The 19,037-nt window shown below is 47.6% G+C and overlaps 1 protein-coding gene across 2 annotated transcripts; it reads left to right on the forward strand.

The window, feature by feature from the left end:
• The first annotated feature begins 9,015 nt into the window (after window positions 1-9,015).
• On the forward strand, window positions 9,016-12,496 carry Tle7 (TLE family member 7). 2 transcript variants are annotated; one of them, XM_019210694.1, is made up of 9 exons: window positions 9,016-9,397; window positions 9,512-9,534; window positions 9,668-9,726; window positions 10,196-10,408; window positions 10,498-10,739; window positions 10,922-11,063; window positions 11,182-11,335; window positions 11,688-11,761; window positions 12,178-12,496. In XM_019210694.1, exons 1-9 carry the CDS (start codon window positions 9,102-9,104, stop codon window positions 12,280-12,282), a joined length of 1,308 nt encoding a protein of 435 aa, XP_019066239.1. In that variant the 5' UTR covers window positions 9,016-9,101; the 3' UTR covers window positions 12,283-12,496. The 2 variants fall into 2 exon arrangements, with proteins under 2 accessions (XP_019066239.1, XP_033613915.1); XM_033758024.1 differs by lacking the exon at window positions 12,178-12,496 and adding an exon at window positions 11,427-11,519 and having other exon boundaries at window positions 11,688-11,762.
• Window positions 12,497-19,037: the final 6,541 nt, after the last annotated feature.

The following is a 19,037-nucleotide window of genomic DNA, read 5'->3' on the forward strand; positions in this document are numbered from 1 at the left end:
GCTTCGGTCCGAGAGGAAGGTGCCTGAGTGGGGCGTCTGCGCCCTGTTCTGGGGCGAGAGGCCCTGAGGGTTAGCGCCCTTCCCCTGCCCTCGCCCCACGCCCTCCTGGCAGGGCGCGCCCCTCCTGCTGGCCTCATCTGGAGGAGTAGCCTCCTGTGCTCGCTTTGGCAGCGCAGATGCTCAAATCCGAGGAGTAGCCTTCAACGCAGCCCCAGACCCACGGCCCAGGGACTGAGCTCCTCATGGAAAAATGGGTCGCGGGCCTGAGATGATGGCACAGACCGGCCGGGAAGGACCTGCAGTGAGTCACTGCAACCTGTTCCTACACAAAGCCTAACTAACCTGGCGCCGTGGTGCGTCTGTAACCCAGCGACTCAGGCGGCTGAGGCAGGAGTATTGTGAGTTCAAGGCCAGCCTGGGCAACTTAGTGAGACCCTGTTTCAAAAGAAAACAAAAAGGACTGGGGATGTGTTCAGCACCTGAGTTCAGCCCCCAGTAATGAAGGAGGTGGGTGAGGGAAGCCCTGCCCCCAGTGAAATCTTAACTTCCAGGAGCACATAAATAAGTTCAGGGGCTGTTGCAGGGGGAAGTTGCTGGAGGGCGTCTGAGAATGATCAGGCTTTAAAGCCCCCCAGAAGCTAAGCGGTGGATTCTGGACAGAAATCTGAATGCAGAATTAGGAACCAAGAGTTCCATAGCAGGCCCGGGGTGTGAGGCGGGTGGGAAAAACAAGGCACCAAGCCGGAGAGGGGACCGCCACCCTGCTGTCCTGCGAAAGCTACTTGTGAGGGACGCTGCGAGTCAGAGCGCCTCCTGATGGCGAGGCCAGGTAACAGAGCGGAGGGTTCCCCCAGCCTTGCTCCTCTGCCGGGAGGGTGCCCCCTTCCCCACCCTGAGCTCGGCTCAGACGCCACCTCCCTCTCGTGGGCCCCCCACCCCGGGTCTCACTGATCTCTCTGGGCTCCCCGGCTCTGATTCCGGGACTTAAGTCTAATCCTTTACTACCCTGTGTCCCGACTTGGGGCTGCTGGAGACCCGAGCCAGTTGGGGGAGACAGTCACAGTGCCTTGTCCGCAGTACCTCGGGAGTGGGTAACAACCGCGTATATCAGTAAGGGGAGAGATGTCTTCTGCTGCTGGATATATCGTTTGTACATTTCCATCAGCCACCAATCAACGTCCAGGTGAATCTCCGGGGGCACTGGGCAGAAAGAGACGTTCCAAGGGTGAGGAGAGTACCATGAGCAACCAGCCAGGGATAGGCTAGGAGGAGCGCCATTTTACCGGTGGAAATTAGAGCTGGGCTGCTCTCCGATTTCCCACCAGAGGGCGCACCAGCCCCAGTAAAGGTCTGGAGACCGACTGATGTGCTGTCCCCATGATCTGAGCCGGCTTCCATGTTTGCCCACCGGCCGCGCCGCTCGGCTACACTTCTGTTCCACTGTAGCTACCGAGCCTCTGGGTAGGGGCAGCACAAGCTGCCCGGCTTTCCTAGGGTGCAAAGAAAGGTAAGGGAACCACAGGCGGAACTGCCTGGAGTTCGCCGGGTGGAGGAGAGGAAGGAGAAATGCTGTTGACACTTGCAGGGCTTCTAATTCATGACCTGGCTTTCCTGAAATTTTTTTTTCTTGAGGTAAAATACGAGACATGACATTTACCATTTTAACTAAAGTCTATGGCTCCGTGACATTAGGTACATTCACGATGTTGGTCAACCATCACCACTGTCTAGTTTCAGAACTTTTTCATCACCTCCAAAGGAATGGAGCCACATACTCATTAAACAAATAGTCACTCCCCAGCCCTGCTCTCATTTTCATTTCCTGGCAACCACTAATCTTTTTCTATCTATAGGTTGGCCTTCTCTGTTTATTTCTGGTAGATTCAAATAGTGTGTGCACTTTTGTCTGCCTTCTTTCACTTAGCCTACTGTTTTCATGGTTCATTTCTGTTGTAGGATGTATCAGAACTCAATTCCTTTTCATGGCTGAGTAATATTCTATTGTATGGATATACCACATTTGTTTATACATTTACCTGTTGGTGGACGTGGGTTGTTTCCATATTTCGGTTATTGTGAATGAAGTTGCTATGAACATTGATGTACAAGAATCCAAGGCCCTGTTTTCAGTTTTTGTGATTTATACTTGAGTGGAATTACTGTGTCTAATGGCAACTCTATGATTAGTTTTTTCAGGGATAGCTAAACACTTTCCCATGGTAGCTGCACCATTTTGCCTTCTTATTAGCAAGGTATGAGATCCTAATTCCTCCTCATTGTCTCTAGTGTGTACTGTTTTCTGGTATCTTACTGTGTTCTGCTTTTGTTTTGTTTTGTTTTTTCTACTGGCGATTGAACTTGGGACCTTGTGCTTACAAGGCAGACAGCAGCACCACTGAGCTAAATCCCCAGCCCTCTTGCTGTGGTTTTGATTTGGATTTCCCTTATGACTAATGTTGTTAAGCATTGTTTCTTTTAACTGGTCCCCCAGCCTCCAGTCCCAGCCTACGCACTAAAGAGTGGTCTGAGTCCTCCTTCTGAAACACAAGTCTGATTGTGTCTTTGACAGCTCAGATCACTTGTTGTTTCCAACTGTCCCGAAAAGAAGAGAGTTCCTCCCCTGCAACACACACCCTCTGTGCCCTAGGAAATTCTTCCTGTTGCTAACAGATACTTCCCCAAATCCTTGTATCCGCTGCTCTGTCTGCCTAGAACATTCTCCGGTGTTCTCCATGCCTCTGGATCTCACCCATGCCACTGTCTCAGAACTCACCTCCCTCATGCTCCATCTGTGTGCCCCGTGTCCCCCTCAGGGTCCCCTCCCTTTTGTGTCCCTTCTCATTCCGTAACAGCCAGTGCAAAGGCCCGTTTCCCTCCAGGGACCAAGATGAACAGGGGTCATAGCCAGGTCCGCAAGCCTTGACAGCTTGGTGCCCATCACAGCCGGGCTCAATACAGCCGTACTGACAGCCACCTGGGTGAAAGGGTAGACGCGGGTGGGTGAGGACACACAGATGTGTCTGATGTGTATCTTGGACCCTGGTTTCTCTGCCCTTAGGCAGCTGTAACCTGGTACAAACTGTTTTTGGTCCAGGGAACCCTGACAGTTGCCCTCTGCGCCTGAATTTCAACCATGGCACAGCTTGGGCTTCAGCCAGGTCCCTCCATCCTCAGATACCCCGAGAAACAACAGAAGGACCATCTCTCTCCATCCAGCTATTTCAGAAGCATCCAGGTGACATTAACTTGCCTCTCAGTTGGAAATCCACCACTCTCCCTGCCTCTGGCACTCCTTAGGCTGCTGCCCTTTTTTCTCTTCTTCAAATGTCCCATTGAGTTCTCCCCCCGCCCCATGTCTTCTGAGCCCCTGACGGTCCAAGGTGCCCAGAAACCACCCAGCCCGGGTTGCTAAGGCCAAATGGTCCCCTACTCTTGCTCTCCTCCTCCTTCTCCTTGCAGCTGAGGGAGGCCAGGTGGAGTTGGGCAGGCTCAGACTCTCCAGCTTTTCTAGCTGTTTGACTGTAAGCCAGTGATGTCCATCCTTTTAAAAATATTTTTCTGTGGGGCTGGAGATTTAGCTCAGTAGTGCTGCCTCCTGCCTCATAAGTACAAGGACCCGAGTAAAGTTTTTCTGTGTGTGTTTTATTGGTACATGTCTGCAGTACATAATCAATACATTCGTCACGGGGGTTAGTATCTGTACGTAACACATCTTAATTATTTTTAAAATTCCCCCTTTTACCACAATCTCTCGGTCCTCTTCCCTTTTGCAAAAGTTCTATCTCCATTTCCCGTTATCTTTTATTTCGCTCTCCAACTTATTTATACTTCGTGTTTCTTTTAGAAGAGAAACAACAGAATACTTAAGCTTGCATGCCTGATTTACTTCACTTAACATTACGGCCTCGTAGTGCATCTGTCTTCCTATGGATGGCTCGTTTATCCTTCTCTGTGGCAGAGGACTTCACCTCTTTGCACCTCGGTTTCCTTCCCTGTAAGCGCCCCTCCTGAGGTAGCTACGACAGCGAGAGCAGCTGTGTTAGTTCAGATGGAGCAGCACAGTACAGGGAGACTCTCACCCCCTTCTGGAAATCCTGTCCCTGGGGCAGGATCCTCTCCCAGCCTCTCTTCCTGCTCCTTTTCTCTCCCGAGGCCCCTACGAACGGCTGACCTTTAGTGAGCTTTTGCTTGAAATCTGGCATCATCAAAGCCCTTATGTAACTCTGGCTCTGACTGCAGCTTTAAGGAGGGTGTAACATGTCGGCTTCATTTACAGATGAGGAAACTGAGGCACAGGCTGGCACCCTGTCAAAGCGCATGCTGCTTGGAAGTAGAAAGCCCGGGCTCCTCACCGCCATACATCCTGCCTTCTGAGGCAGGCCCGGGCTTCTGATCTGCCCCCCGCCCTCCACAATCCCTTCTAGATGTTGCCAAGGTCCTAGATCTTTTTAAAAAATTACTTTTATTGGTACGCTTTTGATATGCATCATGATCACATTCATCATAGGGGATTTGTACCAGTACATGATGTATCTTTTTATTTTTTGGTACCAGGGATCGAACTCAGGACCTTGGGCTTGTGAGGCAGGCGGTGGCACCACTGAGCTAAGTCCCTGGCCCTGTACATGACATATATTTATTCTCCTTTTTTTCCCATACCCCCTCCTTCAACCCTTTTTCTCCTTCTTATTTACGAAAGCTTTCTTTCCATTTCTTCCTTCTATTCTTTTTTTCCCTTTCCTCCCTTCCTCTCCTTGTTCCCCTTCCCATTTGAATATAAAGACCCCCTTTGATTCCATCAACCTCTCTCAAACACATTTCAAAAAGTCATACAGGGCCGGGGATGTAGCTCAGTGGCACTGCACCTGCCTCATAAGCACAAGGTCCCAAGTTCGATCCCTGGTACCCCCCCAAAAAAAAGTCATACAGGCTTGGATTTATATTCTAGCTCTTCTGGCCACTAGTAACTTCTTAGATAAGAACCCATGAAGTTCTGACTCCCCGCCATTACCGCTCATACTCCCAAGTTGGGAATAAAGTCCGAGCTCTGTATGACTCAATGTTGTGTTTCCTGTGAGAATAAACAAAAAGCAAAAGGAAACGAAATAATCCTTACCAAGAATGAATCGCATATCAGGATGAGAATGCATGTTTACGTCAGGGTCTGCTCCCCGGACTTTGGGCCTGGAGCTCCTCTCAGGTGGGAGATGCTTCAGGACTTGGGCCTGGCCTTCCCCTGGTTTCTAGTCCCTGGATCCTCGGACAGGTCTGGCTTACAGTGCATCTGTTTGACAAGCGAGGGCGACAGGGACCAGCATTTCTGGATGCAGGAGTAGCATGAGCAGAGCCTGGGGGTGGGGAATGCTCAGTTAAAGACATGGTGGGCTAGGTGTGCAGAAACAAGGAACAAGCCGGGGAGGAGGGGATGGGACGGATCTTAAATACCACGCCAAGGAGTCTGGGGATTATCTCTCTGGAGACTGACGCTCAGGCAAGGTGAAAGATTTCTGCCTCAGTAACAGCCATTTCAGGATTCCTGCTTCAAAAGAAGGAAGCCAGTGAATGAGAGGAAACCAGAGGAGAGAGGCTGATGGGAGGGGGCAGAGCAACAGAGGCGTCCAGCTCCACCGCCACCTTCCCCTCCTGTGGAAAGAGTCCTCCAGCCTAGGCTTGTGCAGAGCTTCTCAAATCTGGTCCTCAGGCCAGCAGCAGCACCACCGCCATCACCTCTCTCACTTATTGGTTAAGAATAAAGCATATCGAGGCAATTGCAGACTTCCTGAACCAGGATTATGGCGGTGGGCCCGGCCCTCAGTTTGAACAAGTGCTCTAGGGGATTGGGATGTGTGTTCATTTGAAGAACCACTGGATGATACAGCCACAGGACTCCAAGGCCTCCTGGTCCTCACTTTCAAAGATCCTGGTAGAAGATGACAGGCACAGAGCCAGGCACGCTGAGGCTAGAGCAGGGGAGGAAAGGGAGAGCGCTGGCCTCCTCTTTCATCACCCGTTATTGGCTTCAGCCCAAATTCAACCTTCAGGAGCAAAAGGGATTCACCTGAGATGAGACTCTGAGCTCATTTTTGCCCAAACACTGGCTTTCTTAGGGCAGCAGGAGCCCATTCTCCCCAGTTTCTTGCTTGTTCTTACCCCCTGCCATGAACTTACTCGTCCCTGACTTGTTCCCCACCTACAGACTCAATGTTGGTGGAAATGTTGGTCCAGTAGGAGCGGAGCATAGTTGTGATGAGCACGCCCTGGTGATTGACCCGTCATTCATGGCCCGGACACCTGACCCAGGTTCTGCCATTTATAAACAGCAGCTCTGCAGGCGGGAGGGCCCGGGGTAGGAGTCCCTAGGCCCAGCTGCATCTTCACTCTGCTGACTTCCGGTCTGTAGGATGCGATCTTCCTCCTCAGAGGTGCATTTCCTGCCATGGGGATCTGTGGATGCTTATCTGCCTGGCCAGGCGATAGAGAGATAGATGGCCTGGAGGAGTCTGAATTCTCAGCTTTGGAAGAGAAAAGGGGATTGGTGATATTGATTCTACTCTTTCTAGAAAACCTTGTCTTGTGAGGGTGAAATTCTGGTTAACATGAAGTCAGAAGTTGTGGTTAATTTGCTCCTCACTGGCCTTTACCCTTTGCCCAACTTCTCAAAGGGAGCACGAACAGTGGATCCATCCCTTGTCTGGGGTCCTCGTCACCCTAAGTTGGGAGTGCTGGTGCACCCATGCCTCCATCCTCCCTGGTCCATCTTAGGAAGAGGAAGTTCAGTTCATTAAACAACTAAGAATCATGGAGGTTGTCATTTGGAGAAAAATGAAAGCTCACATGGCCAAGAAAGAGGCTTCAGAGTCAACAATTTTTAACTTAGGTTGAAACATCGACAAATGTGCAAAAGCTACCAAATCAATGTGACTAATCTCCCTCCTGTTTTTCTTTCCTCTTTGCCAGTTTAAATCCTCCAAAAGCAACTACTCTTCCCAATTCCTTTTGTGTCTACAAACATAGAAGAACATAAGTTCTAATTTCCATGTTTCTTGTGTATTTTGCCCTTTGGGATGAACTTTGCTTCCCCCCACTTTATCAATATAGCTTGGGATTTTCTGTGTCAGTGCATGTCTTTGGTACTTTCCACAGCCGTGTAGTGCTCCTTCTATGGATATCGCGTCGCTGTTCCCGACTGCAGCTTGTTTGGGTTCTGTGTGGTAGTAGATGCTGTGATGCTCTAGTGTGTATGTATGTTATTTTGCACATATCCAGTTGAACCTCTAGGGTAGATTCCTTGAAGTGAAAAATCCTAGATCAAAGGGTCACTGCCTTAGTAACTGTGATGGATAGTGGTTTCCTTCTTCTAATGAGGAGGAAGGCCAACAGCCAGACACGGCAGGGTTTGAGCAGCTTCTCTGTGCTTTTAGTTGTTTGATCCTGGACTTGATACTTACCGGCTCTGAGTTCAAGGTTTTTTGTTTTTTTCTTTGTTTGTTTGTTTAGCTCTGGGGTTGAACCCAGGACCTTCACACTGAGCAAACCTCCCCCCCCTCCCCTTTTATTTCAAGAGTGAGTCTTGCTGAGTCACTAGGTTGCCCAGGCTAGGTTGAATTTGCAATCCTCCTGCCTCAGCCTCCCAGAATCGTGGGAGTGCCCCACTGTGCCTACCTATAGCTCCAGTTTTAAGGGTCTATAAAATGTGGCCCACAAAGGTATACTGTGCAGTTTCAGTGATAGAACACTTGCGTGGCATGCCCAAGGCCCTGGGTTTGATCTCCAGCACCACAAAACAAACAAAAAGAGCCAAGAAGAGGTGACCCCACACAGTTATGAGAATAAAAGGAGAGCAAGACAACTCCCTAAGGGGAAGCAGCCCAGGCTTCCCCTGGTGCCTCCTAGAGCCTTTGGTGGGAGCCAAGGACTGAGCCTGGCCATCAGTCCGTTGCTCCTAACCAGAAGCAGTTGCTCCCTCCCCATGCCTGCCTGCTGTGCTCTGAGGTGCCTCATATACTCTGCCTGTAGAACTCTGGGTGACACCAGAGTCTCTCGCAGACGACCTAGTGGGCAGACCATGATGGAATCTTTCCAAGGGAAGGCACTTGGTCTGCCTTACATTCTCAGAGCTCCGAGTCCCTGGAAAGCCCACGAAGAAGCACACTCTTTGCCACTGGACTCATCCAGGGCTGCGTATTCTATACACGTGACTCTGTTCAGTTCTCAGAATTTTCCCAGAGGGTAGGAAATATTAATTACCCCCAAGCCACCCTCCTCGTCCGTATGTATACCCTTGTCCCACCAAATAAAGTCTTGTTTGCACAGCCCTGAGCTCTTCACCCTGTCCCTCTAGGGGGTAAGGTCCGAAGGCTGTATCCTGGAGTTTCCTGTTGCCTTGGGTTTTAGTTACATCTGGATGAGCTCTCACTGAAACACGTATGTGCAGATTAAAGAGAAAGTTTTATTTTGTTTTGTTTTGGCACCAGGGATTGAGCTCAGGACGTTGCCCTTGTGAGGCAGCCACAGTACTGCTGAGCTAAACCCCCAGCTGGGAAAGTTTGATTTTGTATGACCAGAAATGCTATTCATGTCCAAAAGGAAAACATACCTGGTACACAGTCTCAAGATGCCCGTGTGAATCCTTTTAACTCTATTGCTGCCAACATTTTTCTTTTGTGGTGCTGGGGATTAAACATATGGCCTTTGCACTGAGATATATCCCCAGTCCTTGTTTGCTTGCTTGTTTGTTTCAGACAGGTCTTGCTGTGTAGTTCCGGCTGGCCTTGAACTCACTATGTAGCCCGGGCTGGCCTCAAACTTGCAGCTATCCTCCTGCCTCAGCCTCACTGGTGCTGGCATTACAGGCGTGCGCTACCATGCCTGGCTGCTGCTGACATTTTAAAAGTCGGCTGGCCACTAATCTTTTAGGCCTCACAGCAAAGGAGGTATTCTTACAGCCTTCTAAACAGATGCCACGAGGCACACCTGCATTTCTGCCTGTCTTCTCCTTCGTGCTACAGGGCATCGGGACACACTGGGAACCTAGAGTCTGCTTGGCCAGTCTGTTTCTCAAGGCCTAGAAGTAGGTGGCTCAGCACTTCACTGCACAGGACATGAGTGGAGAGAAGCAGGACCCGTTCAGGATACTCAGGATTCACAGTGACTCAGAGTCAGAAAGCTCTGATATTTCTTCTCAGCATGATCAGCCAGTGCAGCACCAATTGGACAGTCCTCACATACCATCCCAGGTGTCCCCCTGTCTCCCAGCATCACAGCTTTGCCCTGTTTATCAAGAGTTGAGCACTATGACCCAGCAGCAGCGGGACTTCTGGGCCCTAGATACCTCCGAGCTCCAGGCCATGTGGTTTTCAGAGGGGGAGATCGGTAAAGCAGCTCAGGCTGGCCCAAGGTAGGTCTGTCTTGAACAACTGGGTGGAGAAGGCCCCTGCCCTGGGGAGAGGGGATCCCAGCACAGGGCTCTGCATTTCATGCTCTGGCTCCTCCTTCTCTCTGTCTGCCACAGCCTCCCACCAGGACCTGTGCTCGGTAAGTGCTGGCCGTGATGGTGTGGGCAGGGAGGGATGGTGGCCCCAGATCGGGAAGGGGTGTTGAGTCTCCCTGAAGACTCTTGCTGTCCACATCCTTCTTCGAATGGGTGGGTATTGCTGTTTCCCTGCAGGCCAGCCCTGGTTTTCATCCTCTGGCAGCAGTGAAGTCTGCTCACTCCTCAGAGCAATTGTAAGTATCTTTCTGTTCTAGTTTTTAACACTTGGGAGTCTACCTTTCCCACCTGCCCCTAACCTAGGAGCAGTGCATCTGCATTCATGTCCCCTCACTCATAGTGGTGTTCTCAGCAAGGTTGCTCTCCTCCCACTGTCCTGATAAAGTAGGGCCTGCAGCTCACAGTGTCACTTCCTCAAGAGATGTGACCAAGGGAACCCAGACCCAGGCCCTATAGGATGGGTGGATGGGTGGATGGGTGGATGGATGGATGGATGGATGGATAGATGGATGGATGGATGGATGGGTGGATGGGTGGGTGGATGGGTGGACAGGTGAGTGGACGGGTGGACAGGTGAGTGGATGGGTGGACAGGTGTGTGGGTGGATGGGTGGGTGGGAGGGTGGTTAGGTCCTGTCCTCATGCATGATGGTTGGTCAGCGCCATGCCACCATATTCATGGCCACCTGACCTGTCCTCTCCTTAGCCTCCTGTTCCAGATAAGGCAGTGGTCAGGAAGAGGACCCCACAGGGTGCCTGGAAGGTTGGCACACTCCGCCATGGAAAGAAAGTCTCTGCCATTGCCATCAGTGGTTCGACCCATCACGTGTACACGTGTGGCACTGGCTACATCCGGGTGTGGGATGAAAGTGCTCTGCAGGCCTGGGACAAGCTCCCTCAGGCCCAGCTGGACCTGCAGGTGAGGGGCAGGCAAGCATGGCCTGGGACCCGAGATGGGGCCCCTTTACGAGTGCTGTTGGGTGACATAAGGGCACACTGTTCCTGCAGGACCCTCGCGACTGTGTCCTCACCTGCAAACTGTTCCCGGATGAGCAGAGCCTGATCACAGGAGGCAAGGCCCAGGCTCTGACTCTCTGGGACTTGGTGCCCACACCCCAGGTCCGCGCGCACTTGGCTTCTACAGGCACCACCTGCTTTTCTCTGGCCATCTCCTCAGATGGCCAGATCTGCGTGGCTTGTTTCAGAGGATTTGTGGAGATCTGGGATTTGCAGAACCAAATTTTGATCAGGTGCGACCCCTCTCCAGAGCCCCTCCAGTGACCTGTGGAAGGCTTGACCCTGAGACCTCTGCTTCCCCTCTTAGCAGTTGGGCTTTCTGAGGCATAGTGGAGGATCTAACTGGGGCTCCCTAATCTTCATCTTCCAGGAGGTCCCTAAACCTGCCTATGAATCTGAGTTGTTTTCCCTCCAGGAAACATGAAGTCCCCACCTATGGGTCCCGCTGTGTTGACATCACAGGCAGTAAGTTCTGGACAGGAGGTGAAGACACCATCCTCTACTCCTGGGACCTGAGGAGCTCCCAAAAGCTGCACCAGTACAACTTACAGAATGAGGTACCTGCTGCGCCCCCTGTGGGGTTCAAATAGATGGTGGGGGGTCTGAGTTGAGGATGCTGGCGTGAATAATGGTACTGATGACTTGTCATGCTGACCCCAAGCCGCTTCCAAACAGATCCTCAGCATCACTCACGACCCCACTGAGGAATGGCTCTTAGTGGGCATGAGAAACAGTAATATCATAATCCTACACACTCATCGGATGGAGAAGTTCAAGGTCGCCGTGGAAAGATACACCTTCTTCCACAACCTCAAATTTGCTTCCTGTGGTGAGTGAGGAGCCAGGGGACTCCTACAAGCCTCCTGCTTTGAACCTATGTTCCTGTCTCCTTTCTCTGCTTGCCTCCTTGTCCTTTCCAGGCTCCTGTGAGGGCAGCTTCCTCTTTAGTGACAGAAGCAGCACAGAGCCCCATCCCATGGCCCTCTGTCACTGACACCAGGGTCCTGTGTGTGGTAGGAGGCTGGGGACGGGTCAGGGGTGGCTTGGGTCATGTGTGTCTCTGATTTTCATAGGGAGGAAACTGAGGCAGGGAGAGAGTTGCCCTTTCCTTAGTCTTGTCGAGGACAGAGCTGGAGCTAGAAGGCAGCTCTTGCCTCTTCACTTGTTCTTTCCTTTGCCAGGGAGCTACTTTGTGACCACACTGGATGAGACGATCCAAGGCTTGGTGGCACCTTCTCTGCGACGGTCGTTCCAGGTATGGGAAGAATGCGCACACCCACGCACTTGGAGCTGGTGGCCCCAGATCCCATCGTTGGACCCCAGAGAGTGCATTTGTTCTTCCTAGTACTGAGGATTAAACCCAGGGCCTTCACACTGAACTATATCCCTAGTCCTTTCAAAATTTTTTTGTTTTGAGGGCTGGGTGTGGTGGTACACACCTGTAATCCCAGCACTCAGGAGGCTGAGGCAGGAGGATCACTGGGAGTTGGAGGCCAGCCAGTCCAGGGAATTTCAGAGAGTGTGGGTATTGAGGACTTAAGGTTCCGTGACTTGTGGGCTCCACTCTGGGCCCTGGGACTTGGCCTGTTTCCACGCAAACCTTGAAACAGTCCTAAATGAAGTACCTGGAGCCTTCTTGTCAGGCCTCATTCCATCCCTCTTTCCCTGTAGGTGCAGGAGTCTTCGGAGATCTTCTGTTGTGATTTGTCTGCTGATGACAAATATCTGGTCACGGGCTCGAAGAACGGTGCCTCAGTTTACCAGCTCTTACATTGAAGGTCCCCTGCCACGGCCCAGAGAAGACCAGTGTGGCCTCAGGGTGCTGGGCAGCTTCAACACTTGCTATGCCTCAGGCATGGGCTGGTCACCTGGGCGCACTTCCAGTTTGCCCTCTGGGTTTTTATTTTATGGCTTAGAGCTTTTGTTATTTTTCTACCACTGGGAAACTTTGAGATATGGCCTCCATACTTAATAAAATAGCAAAGCTGAAATCCAGACAACCTGGATATATATCCATTTCTTTCAAGTTACAAAGCATGGTGGATTGCTTGTGCTTGTTTAGCATATTCTGGCGGTCATGGTTGTGCCCATACTGTGCATACTTAATGCCACCGAACTATACACTTAGAATGTTTAGATGATACAGTTTGTAATACAGTTTAAACAATTTAAAGGAAAGTCTTGGGAATTATAAAGATGGAATCCAAAACGATGGCAGTCTCTGTGGAGGCAGGGAGGAGAGGAGAAACACTGGATCATAAAGGGATGGAAAAGAGGGTATCAATTCCATCTGAAATATTTATTTTTTAAAACATAAATCACCAAGACCTGTCATGTAAAGGTACAAGATCCCAAAGATGAATGTAACTGTACTGTATACCTAAAATGTACCAATAAACTCAATGAGGTAAAAAACAAAAAACATAAATCAAAGTTCATGAAAATAACAACTGCATGCTTCAAGGACACCACAGGAAAGTGAAAAGAGAGCCTTCAGAAAAGGAAAAAATATTTGCAAGTCATATTTCTACTAAGGGGCTTGTATTCACAATGTATAAAGCACTCTTACAACTTGACAATAAAAATACAGCCCAATTTTTTTTAAAAAAGGAAAGGGCTTTGAATGAACAGACATTTCTCCAAAGATATACAAATGGCCAATAAGCACATGAAAAGCTAAGATGTTCAACACCAGTTGTTATTAGGAAAATGCAAATCAAATACCGTTTAGTACCTGCTAGGGTGGCTAGAATAGGAAAGGCAGAAACAATGAGTCAGTGGGATACGGAGGAATTGGAACCCTCCTCCTTTGCTAGTGGCATTCTAAAACCAAGGAGCCAATTAGAAAAAGTCGGGGCAGTCTTCCAAATGCTAATCAGCATTAACTCGTCACCTACCACGTGACTTCCACTCCTAGGTATGGGTCCAAGAGAACTGAAATTAAAAATGAAGGCTCACAAGTTGGCAGGGTAATTATTTTCAAACTTTTTTATTTTTGTTTTTGAGTTAGGATCTCTGTGTAGTTCAGGCTGTCCTCCAACTCATAGTGATCCTCCTGCCTCAGCCTCCCGGGTGCTGGGATTACAGATGTGTGGACCATAGGTGGCTAGAATGGTAATGATTGTCAGAGATAGAGTAAAGGAATTTTAAACTTTCTGTAAAGAAAGCAAAGTCCCAGTTAATAGCAGAAGTCAAGTAGTGCTGTAATCTGTAATTACTAAAGCAACATTAAACAAGTGTACGGTTTACAAACCAATAGAGGAAAAGTATGTATATAATAATAAATCAACACAAAAGAGAAAAAGAGCAGGCAGTACAAAAAAGCTTATTAAAATGGTAGCTATAAATCAAAATATACGTCAATAATTAAATGTAAAGGAGTTAAATATTCTTATTAATCTAGAGATTTTATGACTAGATTAAAAATTAGCTATATGTGTTTAAAAGGGACATTAAAACAAGGGTATGGAAAGTGTGACAATGGAAAATAAAAAAATACTTCATACAATAAAGCTGATGATGAATTATATATTATACAACACATAAGACAATATCTGAGATAAAGGTGAATACCTGATAAATTTAATTCATATTCAAGTTATCTGGAGATTATAAGTTTCTATTTGGGGCTTGCTTAGCATGCCTGAGGTGTGAATTTGATCCTCAGCATAGAAAAAAATTGTTTTTATGCATTTGTTAATGTAGCCTCAGAATGCATAAAGAAAAATTAATAAGATGGACAAACTTACCTCTCACAGTAACCAGTACAAAAATTTTTTTTAAAAAATAAGGAAAATGATTCAAATAATGTGATTTGAAAACTTAGAACAATGCACATAAGGTAGTCTTTATACTGATAAAAGGAGTTTTTTTGGGGTTTTTTTGGGGGGGTACTGGGTAGCAAACTCCAGTCCTTGCACTTGTGAGGCAGGCGGCAGCACCATGAGCTAAATCCCCCACCCGAAAGGAGCTTTCTTGAATCCCAAAACTCAGATTGTGGTCTGAGTATATCTTCCTGGGCAAATAGAAATTCTTATTTAGGAAAGCACAGACTGTGTTTTCTCAGGAAGCCTTCAGGGGAGCAGCAGGTGGGAGGAAAGGGAAGCACAGGCAGGTCTTCCTGGTCAGAGGGCTGTCTCCCCGGCAGGCGTGGTCATCCTGATCTCGGTGATCATGGAAATCACGGAAACGGCGGGTAGCCTGTGGCATTTGGCTCTTAGGAGGAGAAGGGTTTCTTGCACCTCTTGGTGAGCTCTCTTCTGTAGCAGACAGGAGTTGTGGGTCCTGCTGGAGGCCTCCTGTGGTGTTGGGGCTGCCAGTCTTGCTGCGGAAGAGGGAGAGGCCGGGTGGTGGTCCTGGGGGAGACTCTCCAGCTCCTGGGATTGGCCAGAGTTCTTCTCGTGGTGGTGGAGAGGCAATGGTTGTTGAGTTCCTCTCTCTCTCTCTTTCTCTCTCTCTCTGTCCTAAAATGTACTTTGCATTGGAAATTCCCAACTTCTGTGTGTCAAGAGCTCTTTTCCCCTCCTGTGCCAGGAAGGACAGTTCCTATGTATTCTTGTGGAGAATGGAACTGCAAATTCCACAAGCTCTTTCTTGATTTTCTAAAGTTTTTTTTTTTCCAGGTCTTGGATTTTGATTATTTTCTTTTGGAGGAAAGATTTTGCTACTTTTCTTCCTGTTAGCTGTCTTGCCAAATGACTGAGGACACCGTGCTTGCTGAAAGTCTCCTTAAAGCTCTACAGGTTTTTGACATCATTGTGGTTTAGATCTAGACCGTCCCCTAAAAGGCTCAGGCGTTCAGAGATTGGGCTTCTGAATGGCTGGATCAAGAGAGTGCTATCTATGCTCATCGGTGGATTATCCCATGGAAGAGGCCATCGCTGAATGTGCTGTGGGAGATGGGTCACTGTGGGACAGGGCTTAGCATGGTCCATTTCCCTACTTGATTCCTCCCTTCTCTCTGCTTCCAGGCAGCTTTCACCCACTAGACCCTTCCACCATGCCCTTTTCTGCAGAATGGATGCTGAGATTTGCTTTTGTCTATAGATCTGCTATAGTTTGCAATATATTTTTTCCATTTACCATTCCCTGAGTCTCAACAGTATTGGTTGTGTTTTTGTAAGATCAAAAGTTTTGTTCGGGTGCCTTTATTTTTGAGGGTTGACTTGACTGGATATAAAATCCAGAGGTCAGGGGGATTTTTCTTTTCTTTTCTTTTCTTTTCTTTTTTTTTTTTTTTTTTTTTTTTTTTTTTTTTTTTTTTTTTTTGGTTTTTTGAGACAGGGTCTCACTATGTAGTTGAGACTGACCTGGAACTTACTGTGTAGCCCAGGCTGGTCTCCAACTCACAGCAATCCTCCTGTCTCGGCCTCCCGAGTGCTGGGACTACAGGCGTGCGCCACCACGTCCGGCTAGGGTGATTTTTCTTGAGGGGCCTCTTAGTGTTAAACGCTGCTATGTCAAAGTTTGAAGCACAGCCTTGTCCTTATTACCTCATTAGGGACTCCACACAGGCTGTTTGGTTTATTCATTCTCTGTTTCAAAGTGCAGTGTCTGGGCCGGGGATTTAGCTCAATGATTCTGCCGCCTGCCTCACAAGTGCAAGGACCCAAGTTCCATCCCCAGTACCCCCCCCATGCCAAAAAAACAAAACAGGGCTGTGATTTAGCTCAGTGGTTCCACCACCTGCCTGGCAAGTACAAGGACCCGAGTTCGATCCCCAGTACCAACAGCAACAACAACAAAAAACCTCCCAAGCGCAAGGGCCCGAGTTTGATCCCCAGTACCAAAAACAAAACAAAACAAAACAGCAAACAAAGTGCAGTGTCTACTTCTGGATGTTTCTTGGTGTGGAGGCAGTGCAGGTTCTAAAGCCAGATGGGCTGGGTTTAAAACTTTCTGAATCCATCCCTAAAGGTGTGGGGTTGAGAATTTGATATCCCTGTGGCTTTACCTTTTCTTCATCCATAAACTGAGAATAATAACAACACTGAGCCTATAGGACTCAATAAGATTGGGCCTACAACATAGTAAGTGCTCAGCAACTAGTAGGTTGGCATTATTATTACCACCATTAAAGCAGATCTCACACAAATAATTTATCAGCATGTCAAACATTATTACATCATCCCAATAGCAAGGAAATCAGCCAAGGGAAAAAAATTAGGTTTCTTTTAGTCTTGTTCATAATGACTTGTATGGGAAGAAGAAATCTGGGATAAAGTTGTTTTGGGCCACAAAAATATTTAAATTAGAGGACACAAGGAGGAAAACCCTATGCATAATAGAAAAAAAATTAAGAATAAACTTAATGAGAAATGTGCAAAATCTGCCGAATGTGGTGACGCATACTTGTCATCCCAGATGCTGGGGAGGCCAAACCAGGAAGATTGCAAGTGGGTATCAACCCGGGCAACTTAGTGGGACTCTGTCTTAAAAAGAAAAAGAAAGCAGCCGTCACACTTTTCAGTTTGGTCTCAGAGGGTGTAGGGTTGAATTGAGTCTGCTCCAGCTGTAGACCCTATGAGATTTGGATAGGTCCTTCATGTGTGTGTGTGTGTGTGTGTGTGTGTGTGTATGTGTGTGTGGTACCAGAGATCGAACTCGGGACCTTGCACTTGCGAGGCAGGCGGTGAAACCACTGAGCCAAATAACCAGCCCCTGTCCATGTTTGATTGGATTTACAGTGATGGTGGAAGTGTGCTACAGTTTTTAGGATTCTATAAGCAAACTGATAAAGTGGTATTTTTTGGATCGGATAATGCAGGAAAAGGAACATTGCTAAAGGGTGACAGACTTAGACAACATGTCTCAACATTACATCCCACTTCAGAACTGACTACTTTGTGTCTTTTACAACTTTTCATCTGGGTGGATATATTCAAGCACAAAGAGTATGAGAAAAACTATCTTCCTGATAGTCATGGCTTTGTATTTCAGGTGGGTTACGCAGACTGCGAAAGGCTGCTAGGACCAACGTGCCTATACTCATTTGGTCATGTGCCTCTGCTGATCTGGGGACAGACCTGAGGTCCAAGGATGTCGGGAAAGGGCCGACTATTACTGACAGAATCGGGCGCCTGGCCATTAGAAGTCTTCGTGTACAGTCTGCTCAAAAGACAAGGTTATATCCAGCGTGGCTGTATATGTCTGTAATTCCAACGCTCTGGGAGGCTGTGGGGAAGGTTACAAGTTCAAACCCACTCTGGGCAATTCAGTGACTTAGCAAGACCCTGTCTCAAAAATAAGAGATACAAAGGGGTGGAGATGAAAGAAAAAAAAAAAGAAAGAAAGAGAAAAAAAGACAAGGTTATGGGGAGGGCTTCTAGGCTTCTGCAGGATAGTGTGCAGTACAGTAATAACCAACCCTCCTTGGTTCCAGGCTCAGCTTTCAGGCTTTCTCAGAGGTTGATCATTGATCATTCCACATGTATACTTTGAATTTAGTAGCCTTTTGTCCATTTTAAAGTAGATACTTTTAGATTATTAATAGGGTACCAACTCGAGAACTGAAACTGATTCCAGTAAGTTACACTGATTCAGTGTTAGCTTTCTAATTCCACATATTTTTACAGTTTATTATCTGACATTTCTCCCAGCACCACTTATGAAGAACAGCTTCCCAGAAGTACATTTGAAACATATTTTAACAACATGAAAGTCCAAATATAAATCTTTTATTTATTTATTTTTGGTACTGGAGATCGAACTCAGGACCTTGTGCTTGCGAGGCAGGTGGCAGAGTCACTGAGCTAAATCCCTGGCCCTATAAATCATATTTAAATGATTATCATGTTAAATTTTCTTGCACTTTTTTGGGAACTCGTTTTCAAATTTTAGAATACATGCCCACTTAAGTGCACAATTAATAATTAGCTTATCAATGATTGCATGATGCTTTACAGTTTTCAGTAATGATTTTTCTTTTGCAAAGGTCACACAATAAAACAACTTCTAATTCTTGGCCAAAGAAATAAAAAAGCACTGAGGATATAGCTCAGTGGTTGTGTGGTATTCAGGTTACCTCGGGTTCAATCCCCAGAACAAAACAACAAACAACAAAAACCAAATACAATCGAAATGTTCAAAATCTATAGAAGGAAAGTTTATAGCACTTCTGGGAGACAAAAAATAGAAAAGAGGGAAAATATCACTGTGTGATATTTTGTGTGGATATCACAATTCAACATCATGAAGGTGGCGACTCTCCCCAAGTTAAATTATAAATTTAATATACTATAAAAATGCCAACAGCTTGGTTTCAATAGAGATGATCGACTGATCTGGGTAGTAAGGATGCTAAATAGCCAGGGAAAAGTTGAAACAAAAGATGGGGAACCCTAACCCTGCCAGATAAGGTATAAATTTAAACAAGCTATAAATTCAAGTGGGACCCTGGAACATGCAAAAACACCAATGAGTAACTGGATAAATGTGAATAAAGTCTGTAGATTAGGGTAGGGGATTTAGCTCAGTGGTTTTGCCACCGGCCTTGCACAAGGACCCAAGTTCTATCCCCAACACCAAAAAAA

This window comes from Fukomys damarensis, unplaced genomic scaffold (assembly GCF_012274545.1).
Source record: "Fukomys damarensis isolate Sample0158 unplaced genomic scaffold, DMR_v1.0_HiC HiC_scaffold_32, whole genome shotgun sequence".
In the NCBI taxonomy this organism is placed as follows: domain Eukaryota; kingdom Metazoa; phylum Chordata; class Mammalia; order Rodentia; family Bathyergidae; genus Fukomys; species Fukomys damarensis.